The sequence below is a fragment of the Staurois parvus genome, unplaced genomic scaffold (assembly GCF_062004578.1).
Source record: "Staurois parvus isolate SC_StPar_1 unplaced genomic scaffold, SC_StPar_1.0 ptg001321l, whole genome shotgun sequence".
Lineage (NCBI taxonomy): Eukaryota > Metazoa > Chordata > Amphibia > Anura > Ranidae > Staurois > Staurois parvus.
Genome location: NW_028319117.1, coordinates 57,001 through 75,000, shown reverse-complemented (window position 1 = coordinate 75,000; position 18,000 = coordinate 57,001). Strand labels below are relative to the sequence as shown.

The following is an 18,000-nucleotide window of genomic DNA, read 5'->3' as shown; positions in this document are numbered from 1 at the left end:
ATTTTACCATCTTTCCTTGGCTTCTTTATGCACATTAATACAAATGTTTAGCTGGGGTGCCCAAACTTTCCATCCCCACTGTACATAAATAATGATACATAAAATATAATCTGCAGAATTCTGCTTTCATTATCTCATTGGGCCGATCTACTTTTAACATTTGGATTTTTCATTCGCGTTTACGAAGATTCCTCAGACTTAAACATCCGTGTCGTCTTCTGTTTCCACTCATGCGTGATAGCGCTTGATAGATTTTTTTTTTCGTACGACCGTCATACCACCGTATAGAAAATCGGTTGTTTGTATGCAAAATGACAACATTTTTCACTGTTGTTCAACCGGATTTTTTTGTTTACAATATCGTTATCGGTTAAAACATCCTGCTCATCAACGAAGAGAAAATCGCTCGATCAGTGGTTCCTTGAACTTTTTCGTACGATTATCGTTTGTACTGCTGAGCAGAGGATAAGAGGAAGTCGATAACGAGGTGCTTTTGCAAGTTGCATTTACAGTGGTTATAGAAAAGAATCACCCCCCCCTTGTAAAATAATCACATTTGTTTTGCATTGCAGCCTGAAATGAAGACAGACACAGTTTTTGTTTTACCCAGCTGTATTTACTCGGTGCAACTTATAACATTCAATTGAAAGATATAACACCAACGTGTCAGAAAAAACCCCCCAGAATCACTGAGTTGGAAAGAGGACCCCCCCCCCACTTCCTTGTGTCAGTATTTTGTTGAACTGCCATTTGCTTTAATTCTATCCTTTAGTCTGTTGGGATGTCTCCACTAACTTTGCACATCTAGACTTTGCAATATTTGCCCGCTCTTCCTTGCAGATCTTCACCAGTTCAGTAACGGTTGTGTCCTGCAGTCTTCCACAGATATTCAATAGGGTATAATGCCGGCCATACATGGGTCGAAATTCGACTGATTATTCGTCCGAAAATCGGACCTAAGAATAATTGGCCAATTTTTGCTCTGTCAATGGCACCGGCTGATTTTCGTGTTTCCTCCCCTTTTCGTTGATTGGCCATGTTGGAAAATTCATGAAAAACGACCGATTTTCGACTCAATGATGGTCAAATCGAATGATCGTTTCTCCAAATCAAATATGTGCATGAGCCGTGACCTGGAAGGAACAGTAGTTTTGGCTGTACGAAATGCTCCAGTGCTGCCAAGAAAAGCATCATCATGGCAATTTTTCGTTTGGAGATGTTGCTGGGCATTGTCGTGCAATATAGTGTCGATCGGACGGAATTTTTTGCGTACGAAACTCTTCCAATGTTCGTTCAGTCAGCCTCTCTGTATAGTGGGGGAGGGTCTGAAAGGTCAAAAATGACATCATTTCCTGTTATGTGGGGTGAACTTTATGACTTAGTTGGTCGATTTTGAAAATCATTGATGGCGCCATCGGATTATGTTTTCGGTTTTCGGCTGAAAAATCATTCGGAATTCGAACCATGTATGGCCTGCATAAGTCTGGGCTCCGACTAGACCAGGGGTAGGCAACCTGCGGCTCTCTAGCTTTTGTGGAACTACATTTCCCATGAGGCATTGCAAAGATTACAAAACTGACAGTTACAGCTATGACTTGCAGAGGCATGATGGAACTTGTAGTCCTGCGGCTCTCAGGTTACCTACCCCTGGATGCAAGGACATTCGCCGCCTTCTCCTCCAACCATTGTGTGCTCATTGTTGTGTGCTTTGCTTCATTGTCAATGTAATTACCGGGTTTTTTTTTTCCTTTCACTATAGCTCCAAGAAGGAGTTGTCATTCTCCCCGCCACTAAGGGGCGCGGTTATCTATTGACATCACCCAGTGGCCACGCCCCTTCATTTCCTTTAGCGGGATGGAGAATAACAGTCCCTTCTTTGAGGTATAGTGAAGGGAAAAAAAACCCGCTAATTACATTTAAAAACCGGCAGTGACTTTTAGCAGTATCTCACTATATACAATGCATGTCTCTTGCCATTCTCTGCTGCACCCCCCCAATATGCAGTACACACAGCCCCCTATCGGCACCTGTATCGGCTAAAAGATTCCTATCGGCTATTTTCGGCCGCTAAAACTTCAGTGCATCCCTAATTGGAGATCATTGCTTTACTGACAGGGCTGGTCCAGACAGACCGGTACCCATGTCACTGCAAATGTATTGCCTAAGTGATTCTGGGGGAAAAAAAATCTACCTCTACATCTTAGACAATTATTGAGATATGGTACTGAGGTTTCCTACTATCTCACGGTTTCTGTAGAATGCAGACGTTCTAATATAATGAACTTAATTATTTATAATGTTGAAAACCTAATATACCAATATGTATTCATTGTTAAAACCAATTAATATAGATAAAATATATATGAAACTAGAATATAGTAATATAAAATCTGAATTACTTAGTGGTACTAAATCCCAGACCCCGCATTCACTATATCTGGTCTCCCCGGACCCCGCATTCACTATATCTGGTCTCCCCGGACCCTGCATTCACTATATATGGTCTCCCCGGACCCTGCATTCACTATATCCGCTCTCCCCGGACCCTGCATTCACTATATCCGCTCTCCCCGGACCCTGCATTCACTATATATGGTCTCCCCGTACCCCGCATTCACTATATCCGCTCTCCCCAGACCCCGCATTCACTATATCCGCTCTCCCCGGACCCTGCATTCACTATATCCGCTCTCCCCGGACCCTGCATTCACTATATCCGCTCTCCCCGGACCCTGCATTCACTATATCCGCTCTCCCCGGACCCCGCATTCTCTATATCCGCTTTCCCCGGACCCCGCATTCACTATATCCGCTCTCCCCGGACCCCTCATTCACTATATCCGCTCTCCCCGGACCCTGCATTCACTATATCCGCTCTCCCCGGACCCTGCATTCACTATATCCGCTCTCCCCGGACCCCGCATTCACTATATCCGCACTCCCCGGACCCTGTATTCACTATATCCGCTCTCCCCGGACCCTGCATTCACTATATCTGGTCTCCCTGGACCCTGCATTCACTGTGTCCGCTCTCCCCGGACCCCTCATTCACTATATCCGCTCTCCCCGGACCCTGCATTCACTGTAGCCGCTCTCCCCGGACCCCGCATTCACTGTAGCCACTCTCAGAGTTGCTGTAGGCCTCTTGGTCTCCTCTGTGACCAGTTTCCTCCTGCCTCTTTCATCCAGTTTGGAGCGACGTCCTGATCCAGGGAGGGTCTGTGTTCTACCAAATACCTTCCACTTCTTATTAATAGACGTCACTCTGCTTCTAGGCATTCATAAAGCCTTTCACATTTTTTTGTACCCATCTCCTGACTTGTGCCCGTCCACAACTTTATCCTGGAGATCTTTTGGCAGTGCCTTGCTGCTCATAGTTGATTTGCTTCAGTTGCACTGAAATGCTCCAGGAAAGCTCTTTTCTGTTTCAATATTTTTATTAAGAAAGTTTTATTTTAAGAATACAACAAGCTCAAAATACGCCCTCGCAGGGGCAGAGCAGAACAATAACGGAGACATCCTGCTGACTTGTATTAGTCAAATAACGAAATGTCCAATGACATCAAGAAGGGACGGCAAAAGGCCGAACCAAATAGCAGCATTAATCCAACATAATATCGGAAAAAGAAGAGGAAATAACAAAGGTTAGAAAAAAGGAAAATGAAAATAAAACAAAAGGGAATCAGAAAGAAAACATGAAAGAAGGGAAACTAGAAGGATCACTGATCCAGGGCAGTGACTATAGGAGGCCATAACTAGTAGGAGGCAGGGATGGCAAGGAGTAACGTATCCAAGGCAGGAAAGCTCTTTTCATGCTGAGCTAATCAAAATGACCCCAGCTGATCACAGTCAAAAGTCAAATTACTTTGTGCCATTGAGAAGGTGATTAGCTACACCTGATTGAGTTTACAAATCATTTTTAGGAGGGGGGCGATCTTTTTTCCAGCTCAGCGATTCAATTTTTAATTTTTCTTCTCACATGTTATGTCTCTTATTTGGATGTTAAAAGTTGCACAGCTGGATAAAACAAACACGGTGTCTGTCTTCATTTCAGACTGCAAAGCAAAAATGTGAATAACGGGAGGTGATTCTTTTTTATACCCGCTTGTTCAAATACATTTATAGTTTTTTTTTTTTTTTTTGGAGTGCCCCAAATTAGTTTTTTTTTTTGCTTTTGATAAAGTAAGCAAATATCAGAACCCCTATCAGACTCCTATTGTTAAATGTGTCCTCATTACAGATTTTCTTTGTCTTAGTGACTAGTTTCACTGGGAATGAAAGTCATTTGCCACCCAAATGCAAATGAAGGAGACATTTTCCAATCGGGGGGACACTTGTGAGGTGACAACTGTCTGATAAGGGATTTCTTTCACTTCAGAGAGTTTTCTTTCACTACCTGTTATGGCTACAGGAGAGGAAATGAAGGAAAATCTCCCCAATGGTGCAGAAAAAAACACGGCAGGCTATTCCCAGCTCCTACTGGAAAGGACAATTTTTGACTTTAGAGCTAGTTCACACCAGATGCAATTCAGCGCGCTTTTTTTTTTTTCTGAATCAGAAATGCATACACAGTGTTTTCCATGTATCCCAGTGACCCTAGTTCACACCAGTGCAGTCAGTTCCCTGTGCAGAAAAAAAAAAAAGTAGAACATGCTGCATTTATTCTGCGCAGAACCGTGCTGGAACATGGCAAACTGCATCAAACCTGCGCAGGAGCTGCGTGTGATGTGAAAAAGCAAAAAATGTATCCGGAGTGCTTTTTTGTAGTGTGAACCGGCCCTTAGAAATATTGTAATGACTGTAAATCTGCAATAACAATTATTTTTCATATCCGCCTGGAATTGTACCGCTACACACCTTGGCTTTCAGTGCACCTGCTATGCCGAATTACAGGGCCGTTCTGATTGGTGAATCCTGCTAGTGCTGAAACTTGGCTGCCCCCTCCTACATCATACTCGTTCCTATTGGCCAGCAAGCCGGCCTATCGTAGAATTGAACCGATAAAAATACTGTATGTGGGGGGCAAAGCAGGCTTTGATATGAAATGTGGGCATCAAAATGGCCGAGCAGCGGCAAAGTTGGGGCACTGAGAGCTGTTTATTTATTTCAGGTTCTTATATAGCGCCGTCCATGTACGCAGCGCTCTCCATATATATATATATTGTACATTCACATCAGTCCCTAACCCTCAAGGGGCGTACGATCTAAGGTCCCTAACCCTCAAGGGGCGTACGATCTAAGGTCCCTAACCCTCAAGGGGCGTACAATCTAAGGTCCCTAACCCTCAAGGGGCGTACAATCTAAGGTCCCTAACCCTCAAGGGGCGTACAATCTAAGGTCCCTAACCCTCAAGGGGTTGCAGGTATATGTGCACCTTTTGGGTTCCTGTGTATCAAACCCTTACCCTAGGTTCACATCCATGCAGGTGGTGCCGCACAAAAATCCGTGCAGCCGCACCACCCGCACAGTGAATTGCCGACCCGCGGGCAGGTGCTATTTGTTCTAATGGCACGCCGCCCGCACTGGAAAATGCAACCGTGCTCGGAGCCGAAGTTACCATGCTGGTTACATTTTCCAAAGAGGTGAAGGGACTTCTTCCCCGTGTGGCACGGGAGTCCATTTAAATGAATGGGCTCTCATGCCCGTGCAAAACGCAGCCCGCACGGTCGCATAGATGTGAACCGAGGTTAAGCAGCTCTTTTTCTTTTTGGAGAAGTGACCCATCGCGTAGCCTCCCTGGAGGTATTCCCGAGTGTAGCTCGGGGTAAAGTTTCAGCACCACAAGTGGTAATCCCCCCAAGCTACACTCGGGCTTACCATGCGGCGCTGCTCCGGGATCCCTGGATCACTTACCTTGTCCTGCGCTCCCGCGATTTTCCTCCTGCAGTGTCCCCTGTAATGTCCTCCCGCGGATGCCGGCATCTGGCTTCCGGGTTCCGTTCCCTGCGACGTCGGGACGTACGGGGGACGGAACTGATGGGAAATTTAAAAATGAAAAAAAGTGACATTCACTAAATCCACTAAAATCACATAGTATTACATTCCTGTTTCAAACCATTTCACATACATTTTGTCCCGAGTGCTTTGTCCGGCGCCCTGCCTGCATTTTTACTGTTCTTTCTGCCTGGAAACTGAGAAACGTCCATGACGTCCAAAAAGCGTCCCTTTAGGTCAGACGCGGTTTTAGACCGACTAGAGAACAGCGATAGTAAATCAGAACCACTTGCAGAATTGAGTGATAATGATTCGTGGGGGAAATTCCTCATCAGACACTGAAAACGATTCTGCGACTGAACTCAGTGATGTGCGAACTTGGCGCTCTATTTCACATTTCAGTGTTTTTAGTTTGATTATATTATTGAATTAAATGTATTATTATATTATTATTTTTTATGATTTTTTATTAAATTATAATTTATGATTTCGTGTTTCAAATTTTATCATCCCCGGGATGTTTACTAGACTCTTGTTCGGACAGATTTCACTGACTTATTCCTAAGAATTACAGGCCAACAATAAAAAACGCCAAATTTCCATGCAAAATAATGGTACCGATTTCAGCACCAAAAATCTGAAATAATCATACCGCCAGGGAGGTTAAAGCAGATCATATTTCACATGTTAACAAATCTCTTTTTCTACTGTAACCGGTCCTGTCACAGGTTCAAAGCAGGTAGAAGTAGTCTGGTAATGGACACAGGGTCCGCACATGTGCAGAACTGCGGAGTGTAGATTTTTGGTTTCTCCGGATTTTGATATTTCTGGATGGGGCTCCGTAGTTTGGAGATTTCAAAGTGCCTTGGGAGGGAAGAAATCTCCAAACTACGGAGCCCCATCCAGAAATATCAAAATCCGGAGAAACCCGCCACTCAAAAATCTACACTCCGCAGTTCTGCACATGTGCAGACCCTGTGTCCATCACCAGACCACTTCTACCTGCTTTTACCCTGTGACAGGGCCCCGCGCTGCTACTCTACATATTTGATCTACCTATTCCTGACTTTTCCATCATTTCTAGGTATCCTCTGCCATAGACGCCATCTTGGCTGCAGACTCCGCCTCCCGTAAACAGGAAATCCAGGCATGGGATGGAGAGGTCAGACAGGTGTCCAAACATGCCTTCAACCTGCAGCAGCTCGAGGGGGTTCCCCGCATCCCCCCCTGGTAAGAGACCCTCTTCTCCCTTAGTAGGCTCCATGCACACGGGGCGTTAGCTGTGTAAAGTCACGTTAAAAATGTGAGTTTTTCAGTGTTTTTTAGCATTTTTTCATTAGCATTTTTCCACTGCACACAAAAAAAAAGAATTTAGCTCAAAAAATGTCCAAAAATGTCGGTTGACCGCATTTTACAGCGTTAGGGCTCGTTCACGCTTGACTTTATTTCTAACTTGCCAAACGCCCCTATAGCATTAGACAGGCGTTTGGGAAGCGTTTCTAATGCTCCTCAAACGCTCCATGCGCGTTTTTTTTTTTTGTTTTGTTTACAAACGGTTTTATTTTGCAAAAGTAGTCTGTAAAACAACAGTACAGTTTGAAGTGATACTTACAGCAAAAACAAGGCACTTTTGAAAAGTACAATACAGAAAAGTATATTAATATAAGAAAGAGAGGAAATAGAAAAGAGTAGATCGCAAGTACATGAAAAACGTAAACGATTAAGAAAGTAGAATGATACATCTGTAAAGAGTAGATATGCAAGCTGTGAAAAAGAAAAAGAAAAATAGCTGCTGAAACACCAAAAAAAGGTAACCTTCCAATGTAAATCGCAATATAAAGGTGCAGCGCTAAACACTAAATATACAGCGTAAATCTCGTCAATATTTAAAAAGAAAATGAGAAGATGCAGTCTCTTTAAAATTGTGCAACATGAGAAAGTCAATAACATGTGCTCAGTACATAGGTGTAGATTTCCAGCAATATCAGATCGTTCACGGAAATAAACCAATATAAAATGTACAAATAGATAAATACCGTATTTTTCGCTCCATAAGACGCACCTAGGTTTTAGAGGCGAAAAACAAGAAAAAAAAATATTCTGAACCAATGGACTGCAGACATAGTACAGGAGATGACCAGAGACTGCGAACACAATACAGGAGATGACCAGAGACTGCGGACACAGTACAGGGATGACCAGAGACTGCGGACAGTACAGGAGATGACCAGAGACTGCGGACACAGCACAGGAGATGACCAGAGACTGCGGACACAGCACAGGAGATGACCAGAGACTGCGGACACAGTACAGGAGATGACCAGAGACTGCGGACACAGTACAGGAGATGACCAGAGACTGCGGACACAGTACAGGAGATGACCAGAGACTGCGGACACAGTACAGGAGATGACCAGAGACTGCGGACACAGTACAGGAGATGACCAGAGACTGCGGACACAGTACAGGGGATGACCAGAGACTGCGGACACAGTACAGGAGATGACCAGAGACTGCGGACACAGTACAGGAGATGACCAGAGACTGCGGACACAGTACAGGGGATGACCAGAGACTGCGGACACAGTACAGGGGATGACCAGAGACTGCGGACAGTACAGGAGATGACCAGAGACTGCGGACACAGCACAGGAGATGACCAGAGACTGCGGACACAGCACAGGAGATGACCAGAGACTGCGGACACAGTACAGGAGATGACCAGAGACTGCGGACACAGTACAGGAGATGACCAGAGACTGCGGACACAGTACAGGAGATGACCAGAGACTGCGGACACAGTACAGGAGATGACCAGAGACTGCGGACACAGTACAGGAGATGACCAGAGACTGCGGACACAGTACAGGGGATGACCAGAGACTGCGGACACGGTACAGGAGATGACCAGAGACTGCGGACACGGTACAGGAGATGACCAGAGACTGCGGACAGTACAGGAGATGACCAGAGACTGCGGACACAGTACAGGAGATGACCAGAGACTGCGGACACAGTACAGGAGATGACCAGAGACTGCGGACACAGTACAGGAGATGACCAGAGACTGCGGACACAGTACAGGAGATGACCAGAGACTGCAGACACAGTACAGGAGATGACCAGAGACTGCGGACATAGTACAGGAGATGACCAGAGACTGCGGACACAGTACAGGAGATGACCAGAGACTGCGGACACAGTACAGGAGATGACCAGAGACTGCGGACACAGTACAGGAGATGACCAGAGACTGCGGACACAGTACAGGAGATGACCAGAGACTGCGGACACAGCACAGGAGATGACCAGAGACTGCGGACACAGCACAGGAGATGACCAGAGACTGCGGACACAGTACAGGAGATGACCAGAGACTGCGGACACAGCACAGGAGATGACCAGAGACTGCGGACACAGCACAGGAGATGACCAGAGACTGCGGACACAGTACAGGAGATGACCAGAGACTGCGGACACAGTACAGGAGATGACCAGAGACTGCGGACACAGTACAGGAGATGACCAGAGACTGAGGACATAGTACAGGAGATGACCAGAGACTGCTGACCTTTGGGGAGGGAGGGGGAGCGGGTACCTGAATTTGACAGGTACCCGCTCCCACTTCCGCGGAGTTGTCCTTCCCTTTTCTTCCCGGGCCGGCTTCTGTGACAGCCGGGTTCCCACTGCGCATGCGCGAGAAGCGCTGCGCTTTGTGAATGGCCCGGCGCCTTCTGGGACCTGTCATGTGTCCCAGAAGACACCGGATCATTCACAAAGCGCAGCACATGCGCAGTGGGCACCCGGCTGTCACAAAAGCCAGCGCGGGAAGACTGTGCAGCGCTGGAGCGAAGAACAGGTAAGGCCCTGCAGGAGAGAACAGCTGAGCGGCCGGCCCGGTATTCTGACATGGTGGCCGCAGAAATACCGGACCGGCCGCTTTATATTCGCTCCATAAGACGCACTGACTTTTTCCCCCTTTTTTGGGGGGAAAAAAGTGTGTCTTATGGAGCGAAAAATACGGTAAATAAAATTTGTGCATAAATGGAGTTGGGGCACGTTGTGTTGAGCCGCGGATCTGCTGTTTGTTGTTTGGTGATACGCATCAAAGATCCCTGAGTGCTGCATGCAGATGTGACTGGGAATATCCTAACCTGATCTGGGAGGTGGATGACCTGAATCATACCTATTGAGATAGGTTCTATCTCAAATGCGTGTATACACGCACTTCTGGTGAGTGCGCATTTCATTTATATTGAACACCTGCCACTGGAAGTAACCCTCCACGCACGCTTATCGGGATCATACAGGATCCTCACGTGGGCAATACATCTGGGACTATTTTGCAATGTATTCACCTATTGGTGACACCATTTATGCACAAATTTTATTTATTTATCTATTTGTACATTTTATATTGGTTTATGCCCGTGAACGATCGGATTTTTGCTGGAAATCTACACCTATGTACTGAGCACATTTTATTGACTTTCTCATGTTGCACAATTTTAAAGTGAATGATACATCTGTCAACAGTATATGCCAGTCAGCCTTCACTTGGGATGTTGTTAATCATGCAATAATCTATGTGCGGTTTTGAGGCGGTTGATAGGCGTTTGCCGAGCGTTAAAACCGCACCGCAAACGCCTATAATGAAGTTAAATGGTATTAACGCTCCGCACCGCAAACGCCTGCTAGGCTTCTGCGGAGTACCACCGTAGACTTGAATGGGAGGCTTCAACTCCTCCTGACTGGACACGAGGCGTCAGTTTAGCTGCGACGCTAACGCTTCTGTGTGAACAGCACTGTGTGCTGCCATGTGCAGAATTTTCATAGGCCTTTGGGAAGCGTTTTTAACGCTTCTCAAACGCCTGTCTGACGCCTGCTGACAAAGCTAGTGTGAACGTAGCCTTAGAGCTTTTTACAGCTAAAAAAAGTCCTCTAGAAACCCGCTAGTTCTGTTTTTTTTTGTTTTTTTTTCCCAGCCAAAAAATGCTGATTAAAGCCTATGTGTGTATGGACACACAGGATAACATGCCAGGGGGGGGGGTTTACTAGCTGTAAACAAAGCCAAAAACAGCTGCTGCAAAAACATCCAAGGTGCAGGAGGACTTCGCATTTAGGAGAACACAGAGACAGTGCAGCCTTTGTAAGAGAAAGGGCACATGAGGAAGACCTTGCAGGGGTGTCCAAACTGTGGCCCTCCAGCTACACGTCCCATCATGCCTCTGGGTGTCTTGCCTGTGGGTGTCAGAGTCTTACAAGGCCTCATGGGACTTGCAGCTCCTCTACACCTGGAGGACCATAGTTTGGACACCCCTGTGATTTACTAAAACTGGAGAGTGCAAAATCTGGTCCAGCTCTGCATAGAAACCAATCAGATTCCTTCTTTTTTTTTTTTTTTTTTTTTTTTTTTTTTGGCACAGCTTAATTGAACAAGCTGAAAGTGGTTCTAAAGGCTCAAGGTTTGTTATCTTCATGCATTCTATACACACAGGTAAAAAACCTTCTCTGTGCAGCAGCCCAAATAATACTCACCTAAGCCCCATCGAGATCCAGCTATGTGCACTGGAGTCTTGGCTATCCTGAGACTCCCTCTCCTTATTGGCTGAGACAGAAACAGAAGCCAGTGGCTCCCGCTGCTGTTAATCACAACCAGTGAGCTAATGAGAAGAGAGAAGGGGCAGGTCTGAGTCACGACTCTGTGTGTGAATGTATACATGGAGCAGCGGGTGCCCCCAAAGCAAACTGCTTGCTGTGGGGGCACCTGACAGGAGGAAGAGGCCAGGAGTGCCGGTGGGGGATAGAGAAGAGGAGGTTCCGGGCTGCTCTGTGCAAACCACAGCACACTTCAGGTAACTATAGACATGTTTGTTATTTAACCACTTGCCCTCCAGAGGATTCCCCCCCCCCCCCTCCTGTGAAGGCCATTTTTTTTTTTTTTGCGATATGGTGCTGTTACTCTGACAATTGCGTGGTCATGCAGCTCTGCACCCAAATTACTTTTATGTCCTTTTCCCCCACAAATAGAGCTTTCTTTCGGTGGTATTTGATCACCTCTGGGGTTTTTATTTTTTGCGCTATAAACAAAAAACAACTTTGAGGCAAAAAAAACAATATTTTTGACTTTTTGCTATAAAACATATCAAGTAAAAAATCAAATTTCATCATAAATTTAGACCAAAATGTATTCTAGTCCATGTCTTTTGCTAAAAAAAAGTAAAAATCCCAATACGTGTAAATTAATTGGTTTACATGAAAGTTATAACATTTACAAATGGCGGTATAGATACTGGAATTGTTTTTCTTTTTTTTTTTTATTATACTATTAATGCCAGCGATCAGCGACTTAGAGCGGCACTGTGGCGGGCATTCTAACACTGGGGGGGGGGGGTACTGACTGCCACTGACATCCCCAGTGACACCAATACAGAGATCAGTGCTAATAAAAAAGCACTGACACTGTACTAATGACACTGGGCAGGAAGGAGTTAACATCTGGGGCGATCAAAAGGTTAACTGTGTGCTGTTTTACTAGGGAAACATACTGCTGTGCAGAGAGATACAGTGGGGCAAAAAAGTATTTAGTCCGCCACCAATTGTACAAGTTCTCCCACTTAAAAAGATGAGAGAGGCCTGTAATTGGCATCATAGGGAGACCTCAACTATGAGAGACAAAATGAGAAAACAAATCCAGACAATCACATTGGCTGATCTGGAAAGAATTTATTTGCAAATTATGGTGGAAAATAAGTATTTGGTGAATATCAAAAGTTCATGTCAATACTTTGTTATATATCCTTTGTTGGCAATGACAGAGGTCAGACGTTTCCTGGAAGTCTTCACAAGGTTGGCACACACTGTTGCTGGTATGTTGGCCCATCCTCCATGCAGATCTCCTCTTCCATGCAGATCTCCTCTACAGCAGTGATGTTTTGGGGCTGTCGCTGGGCAACACGGACTTTCAACTCCCTCCAAAGGTTTTCTATGGGGTTGAGATCTGGAGACTGGCTAGGCCACTCCAGGACCTTGAAATGCTTCTTACGAAGCCACTCCTTCGTTGCCCGGGCGGTATGTTTGGGATCATTGTCATGTTGGAAGACCCAGCCACGTTTCATCTTCAATGCCCTTGCTGATGGAAGGAGGTTTGCACTCAAAATCTCACGATACATGGCCCCATTCATTCTGTCCTGTACATGGATCAGTCATCCTGGTCCCTTTGCGGAGAAACAGCCCCAAAGCATGATGTTGCCACCCCCATGCTTCACAGTAGGTATGGTGTTCTTTGGATGCAACTCAGCATTCTCTCTCCTCCAAACACGACGAGTTGTGTTTCTACCAAACAGTTCTATTTTGGTTTCATCTGACCATATGACATTCTCCCAATCCTCTTCTGGATCATCCAAATGCTCTCTAGCAAACTTCAGACGGGCCCGGACATGTACTGGCTTAAGCAGGGGGACACGTCTGGCACTGCAGGATCTGAGTCCCTGGCGGCGTAGTGTGTTACTGATGGTAGCCTTTGTTACGTTGGTCCCAGCTCTCTGCAGGTCATTCACTAGGTCCCCCCGTGTGGTCCTGGGATTTTTGCTCACCGTTCTTGTGATCATTTTGACCCCACGGGGTGAGATCTTGCGTGGAGCCCCAGATGGAGGGAGATTATCAGTGGTCTTGTATGTCTTCCATTTTCTAATTATTGCTCCCACAGTTGATTTGTTCACACCAAGCTGCTTGCCTATTGCAGATTCAGTCTTCCCAGCCTGGTGCAGGTCTACAATTTTGTTTCTGGTGTCCTTCGACAGCTCTTTGGTCTTCACCATAGTGGAGTTTGGAGTGTGACTGTTTGAGGTTGTGGACAGGTGTCTTTTATACTGATAACAAGTTCAAACAGGTGCCATTGATACAGGTAATGAGTGCAGGACAGAGGAGCCTCTTAAAGAAGAAGGTACAGGTCTGTGAGAGCCAGAAATCTTGCTTGTTGTAGGTGACCAAATACTTATTTTCCACCATAATTTGCAAATAAATTCTTTCCAGATCAGCCAATGAGATTGTCTGGATTTGTTTTCTCATTTTGTCTCTCATAGTTGAGGTCTCCCTATGATGCCAATTACAGACCTCTCTCATCTTTGTAAGTGGGAGAACTTGCACAATTGGTGGTGACTAAATACTTTTTTGCCCCACTGTACAAAGCAGCATGTTACTGCTGACAGGGGAGAGGTCTGTATTGTTTACACACAGGTCTCTCTCCTGTCAGTGATACTTGGCAATCGCCGGGTGCCGGTGATCAACATATGTAGCCGCCAATGGCAGCATGGGTAGGGCGGTGCGCACATTACCTACCTGGGAATGCTAAATCGTGTTTGTGTGTACATATGTGTGTGTGTGTGTGATTTTGTGCAGCCCTGCCGCCCTGTAGCAGTAGTTCTGGTATAGGGTGGTGGGGAACCGGTTGTAAAAAAAAAACAAACCTTTAGAATCCCTTGAAGTTAGAAGCTGATTGGCTGCCGTACACAGCTGCACCAGATTTTGCACTTTCCCGTTTTAGTAAATGAACCCCTTTGTGTTTATACTGCCAGTCGCAGTGTTTTGGTGCCCTGTTTAGGCGGGCTCCATGGCAGTTCCCTGGCTGTAATGCTGATCCTTCGTCTTCTGTTCTTTATTAAGTATGCATAGTAGGAGCTCTGACTTTCCTCTGCATGCTTGTTTTGGTTCAGTGCCTCCAAGTATTACATACAGGAACAGCCAGGCAACTGACATTTCCATAAAGAGGTCAGCAAAGGCAGCTCCTATGTTTATCCCCGGAGCGCCCAGGTCATGTGTCCTTACAGGTAAATGTATGTTTATTCATTTTCAGTTTAATACAAACACCCGCTTGTGGTCAGGGCTGCTGTTAGAGACCACGGGGCCCCATACAGCCAACCTGACAGGGCCCCCCCCAAAAAAAGAAAACCGTTTACTATGCTTCAGTTGTGAATGAACACAGTGAGTCATCAGTACCGATCACTCATTGTGTTCATTCAGGAAAGAAGGAGGCTGGCAAATGTGACGTGTTTACCGCACCCTTCCCCCACTCTCCACCAGTCTGAGGATGTGTATACTCAATGCTGACACACATGATCCTGTGTCATGATCTTCACTTGCAGTCAAATCATGTGGGGTATGGCAATGATAGCACTGACAGCGGCAGATGATCACTGTAAACGTAACTGAAAATCCAGCACTGATAAACGACAGCCACAGATGGCAGTGACCTATGGGGGAGAATTATTATTGTTATACAGGATTTATGGCGCCAACAGTTTGCTCAGTGCTTCCCAATATAATGGGAGACAATAGCGTTCAATACAGTTCAATACAAGAGGGTTAGGAGGGCCCTGATTCTGGGAGCTTACAATCTAAGAGGGAGGGGCTAGTGGTACAAAAGGTAGTAACTGTGGGGGATGGACTGGTAGGAGGAGCAGAAGATTTCCATTAGCTGAGGGCAGGATAGGCTTCCCTGAAGAAATAGGTTATCAGAGATCGCCTAAAGTGAGCAGAGTAGGTGATAGTCTGATAAATTGGGGTAAAGAGTTCCAGAGGATGGGGGAAGTTCTGGAGAAGTCTTCGAGACGAGCATGGGAGGAGGAGACAAGGGAGCTAGAGAGCAGGAGGTCGTGGGAGGAGCAGAGAGGACGGTTTGGGTGATATTTGGAGACAAGATTGGTGATGTAATTTGGGGCAGAGTTATAAATGGCTTTATATGTGATTGTTAATGTTTTGAATTTTATCCATTGGGCAATGGGAAGCCAGTGGAGGGATTGGCAGAGAGGGATGGAGGACACGGAGTGGAGGCCAGTGGAGGGATTGGCAGAGAGGGGTGGAGGACACTGAGTGGAGGTCAGTGGAGGGATTGGCAGAGAGGGGTGGAGGACACTGAGTGGAGGTCAGTGGAGGGATTGGCAGAGAGGGGTGGAGGACACTGAGTGGAGGTCAGTGGAGGGATTGGCAGAGAGGGATGGAGGACACGGAGTGGAGGCCAGTGGAGGGATTGGCAGAGAGGGGTGGAGGCCAGTGGAGGGATTGGCAGAGAGGGATGGAGGACACTGAGTGGAGGCCAGTGGAGGGATTGGCAGAGAGGGATGGAGGACACGGAGTGGAGGCCAGTGGAGGGATTGGCAGAGAGGGGTGGAGGACACGGAGTGGAGGCCAGTGGAGGGATTGGCAGAGAGGGGTGGAGGCCAGTGGAGGGATTGGCAGAGAGGGATGGAGGACACTGAGTGGAGGCCAGTGGAGGGATTGGCAGAGAGGGGTGGAGGGATTGGCAGAGAGGGATGGAGGACACTGAGTGGAGGCCAGTGGAGGGATTGGCAGGGAGGGATGGAGGACACGGAGTGGAGGCTAGTGGAGGGATTGGCAGAGAGGGGTGGAGGCCAGTGGAGGGATTGGCAGAGAGGGATGGAGGACACTGAGTGGAGGCCAGTGGAGGGATTGGCAGAGAGGGGTGGAGGCCAGTGGAGGGATTGGCAGAGAGGGATGGAGGACACTGAGTGGAGGCCAGTGGAGGGATTGGCAGAGAGGGGTGGAGGCCAGTGGAGGGATTGGCAGAGAGGGGTGGAGGACACTGAGTGGAGGCCAGTGGAGGGATTGGCAGAGAGGGGTGGCAGATACAGAACGGTTAGTAAGGTGGATGAGTCTGGCAGCAGCATTCATGATAGATTGAAAAGGGGATAGCCTGCGATGAGGTCGGCCAATGAGGAGGGAGTTACAATAGTCGAGGTGAGATATAACCAGGGAGTGAATAAGTTGCTTAGTAGTTTGAGGTTAGGAACGGGCGTATCTTGGAGATGTTGCGGAGGTGAAGTCTACATGATTTGGAGAATATGATAAATTGCCGCCTCTCGCTGCTTGCAATTGAAAAGAGTCACCAGGTGTGTAGCGCTCGGCCGAGCAATCACAATCCAAAGGATAAATTCCAATATGGACACAACGTGGGCCGATAATGTTGGCTCACCACTCCAGATATGGACACCGATGCCGATGGATCCCAATGGGCTGTAAAGAGCCGCTGGCCACGCACTCCATGGAAAGGTAAATGTGAATAAGACTGCAGTGGCAGATCCAGTGTGGCGCGTCTCGTTGGTAAAGCCGCATGGGGATGTCTGAATGTCCGGGGTGCAGGCGTCACGTCGCTGTGACATCCATGCGTTTCGCCCACCGAGTCACGTGAGCTTCTTCAGGATGCTGCGGTCCACACATCGAGGGCTTATATGGAGACCAATACGTCATTTCCGGATGAACCCTCAGGGGGCCGCAGCCATAGATTGTCACTTATGCTTGGGTTCACTCTTCTGCGGAGCGGAATATGGCACGGGAGCCGCACCTCATTCCTGTGCAAATCACATGCGAATTCCGTGCAGTGCGATTTGCTCAAAACGGCGCATCTGGTGCGGCTTATTAGGATTGTCTGTAACTGATAAACCACGGTTGCCTCGTTCCTCCATCTCTCTGTCTTTGTCCTCAGTGGCTGGAAGTGCAGCGTGTGTGACCTCCGGGAGAACCTGTGGCTCAATCTGACAGACGGTGCCATTTTGTGCGGCAGGCGATACTTTGACGGCAGCGGAGGGAACAACCATGCCGTTCAGCATTACAAAGAGACGGGGTACCCGCTTGCTGTCAAGCTTGGCACCATTACACCCGATGGAGCAGGTTGGTTGTGTTGCTTGCGCACACGATGCATAAATCTCATTGTATCTGTATTATGTGTCCTTGTACTCCCGAGTTTTAGATAGTTCTCTCTAAATGGACAGGATATTAACCACGTGCGCTCTGGAAGGTTTTACCTCCTTCATGACAGACCATTTTTGCTATTCAGCACTGCACTACTTTAACTGGCAATTGCACAATTACGCAAATACTTTTTTTTTTTTTTAACAGAAATAAAGTTTTCTTTTAGTGGTTTTTGGTCACCACTGGTTTATTTTTTTTTATATAGACAGAAAAGTTTTGAAAACAAAAAAATAAATTCTACTTTGCTTTCAAACATATCCAATCAAGAAATCACATTTCTTCAAAAATTTTGTCCAAAAT

At 46.7% G+C, this 18,000-nt stretch overlaps 1 protein-coding gene across 7 annotated transcripts in view; it reads left to right on the top strand.

The window, feature by feature from the left end:
* USP5 (ubiquitin specific peptidase 5) overlaps positions 1-18,000 on the top strand; it is a 107,859-nt gene that overhangs the window by 35,422 nt on the left and 54,437 nt on the right. For all 7 annotated transcript variants that reach the window (XM_089661175.1, XM_089661173.1, XM_089661174.1 and 4 more), the window contains 2 exons: positions 7,019-7,164; positions 17,435-17,619. In XM_089661175.1, the coding sequence (XP_089517301.1) occupies positions 7,019-7,164; positions 17,435-17,619 (331 nt within the window). The remainder of the gene's footprint in view (positions 1-7,018; positions 7,165-17,434; positions 17,620-18,000) is intronic.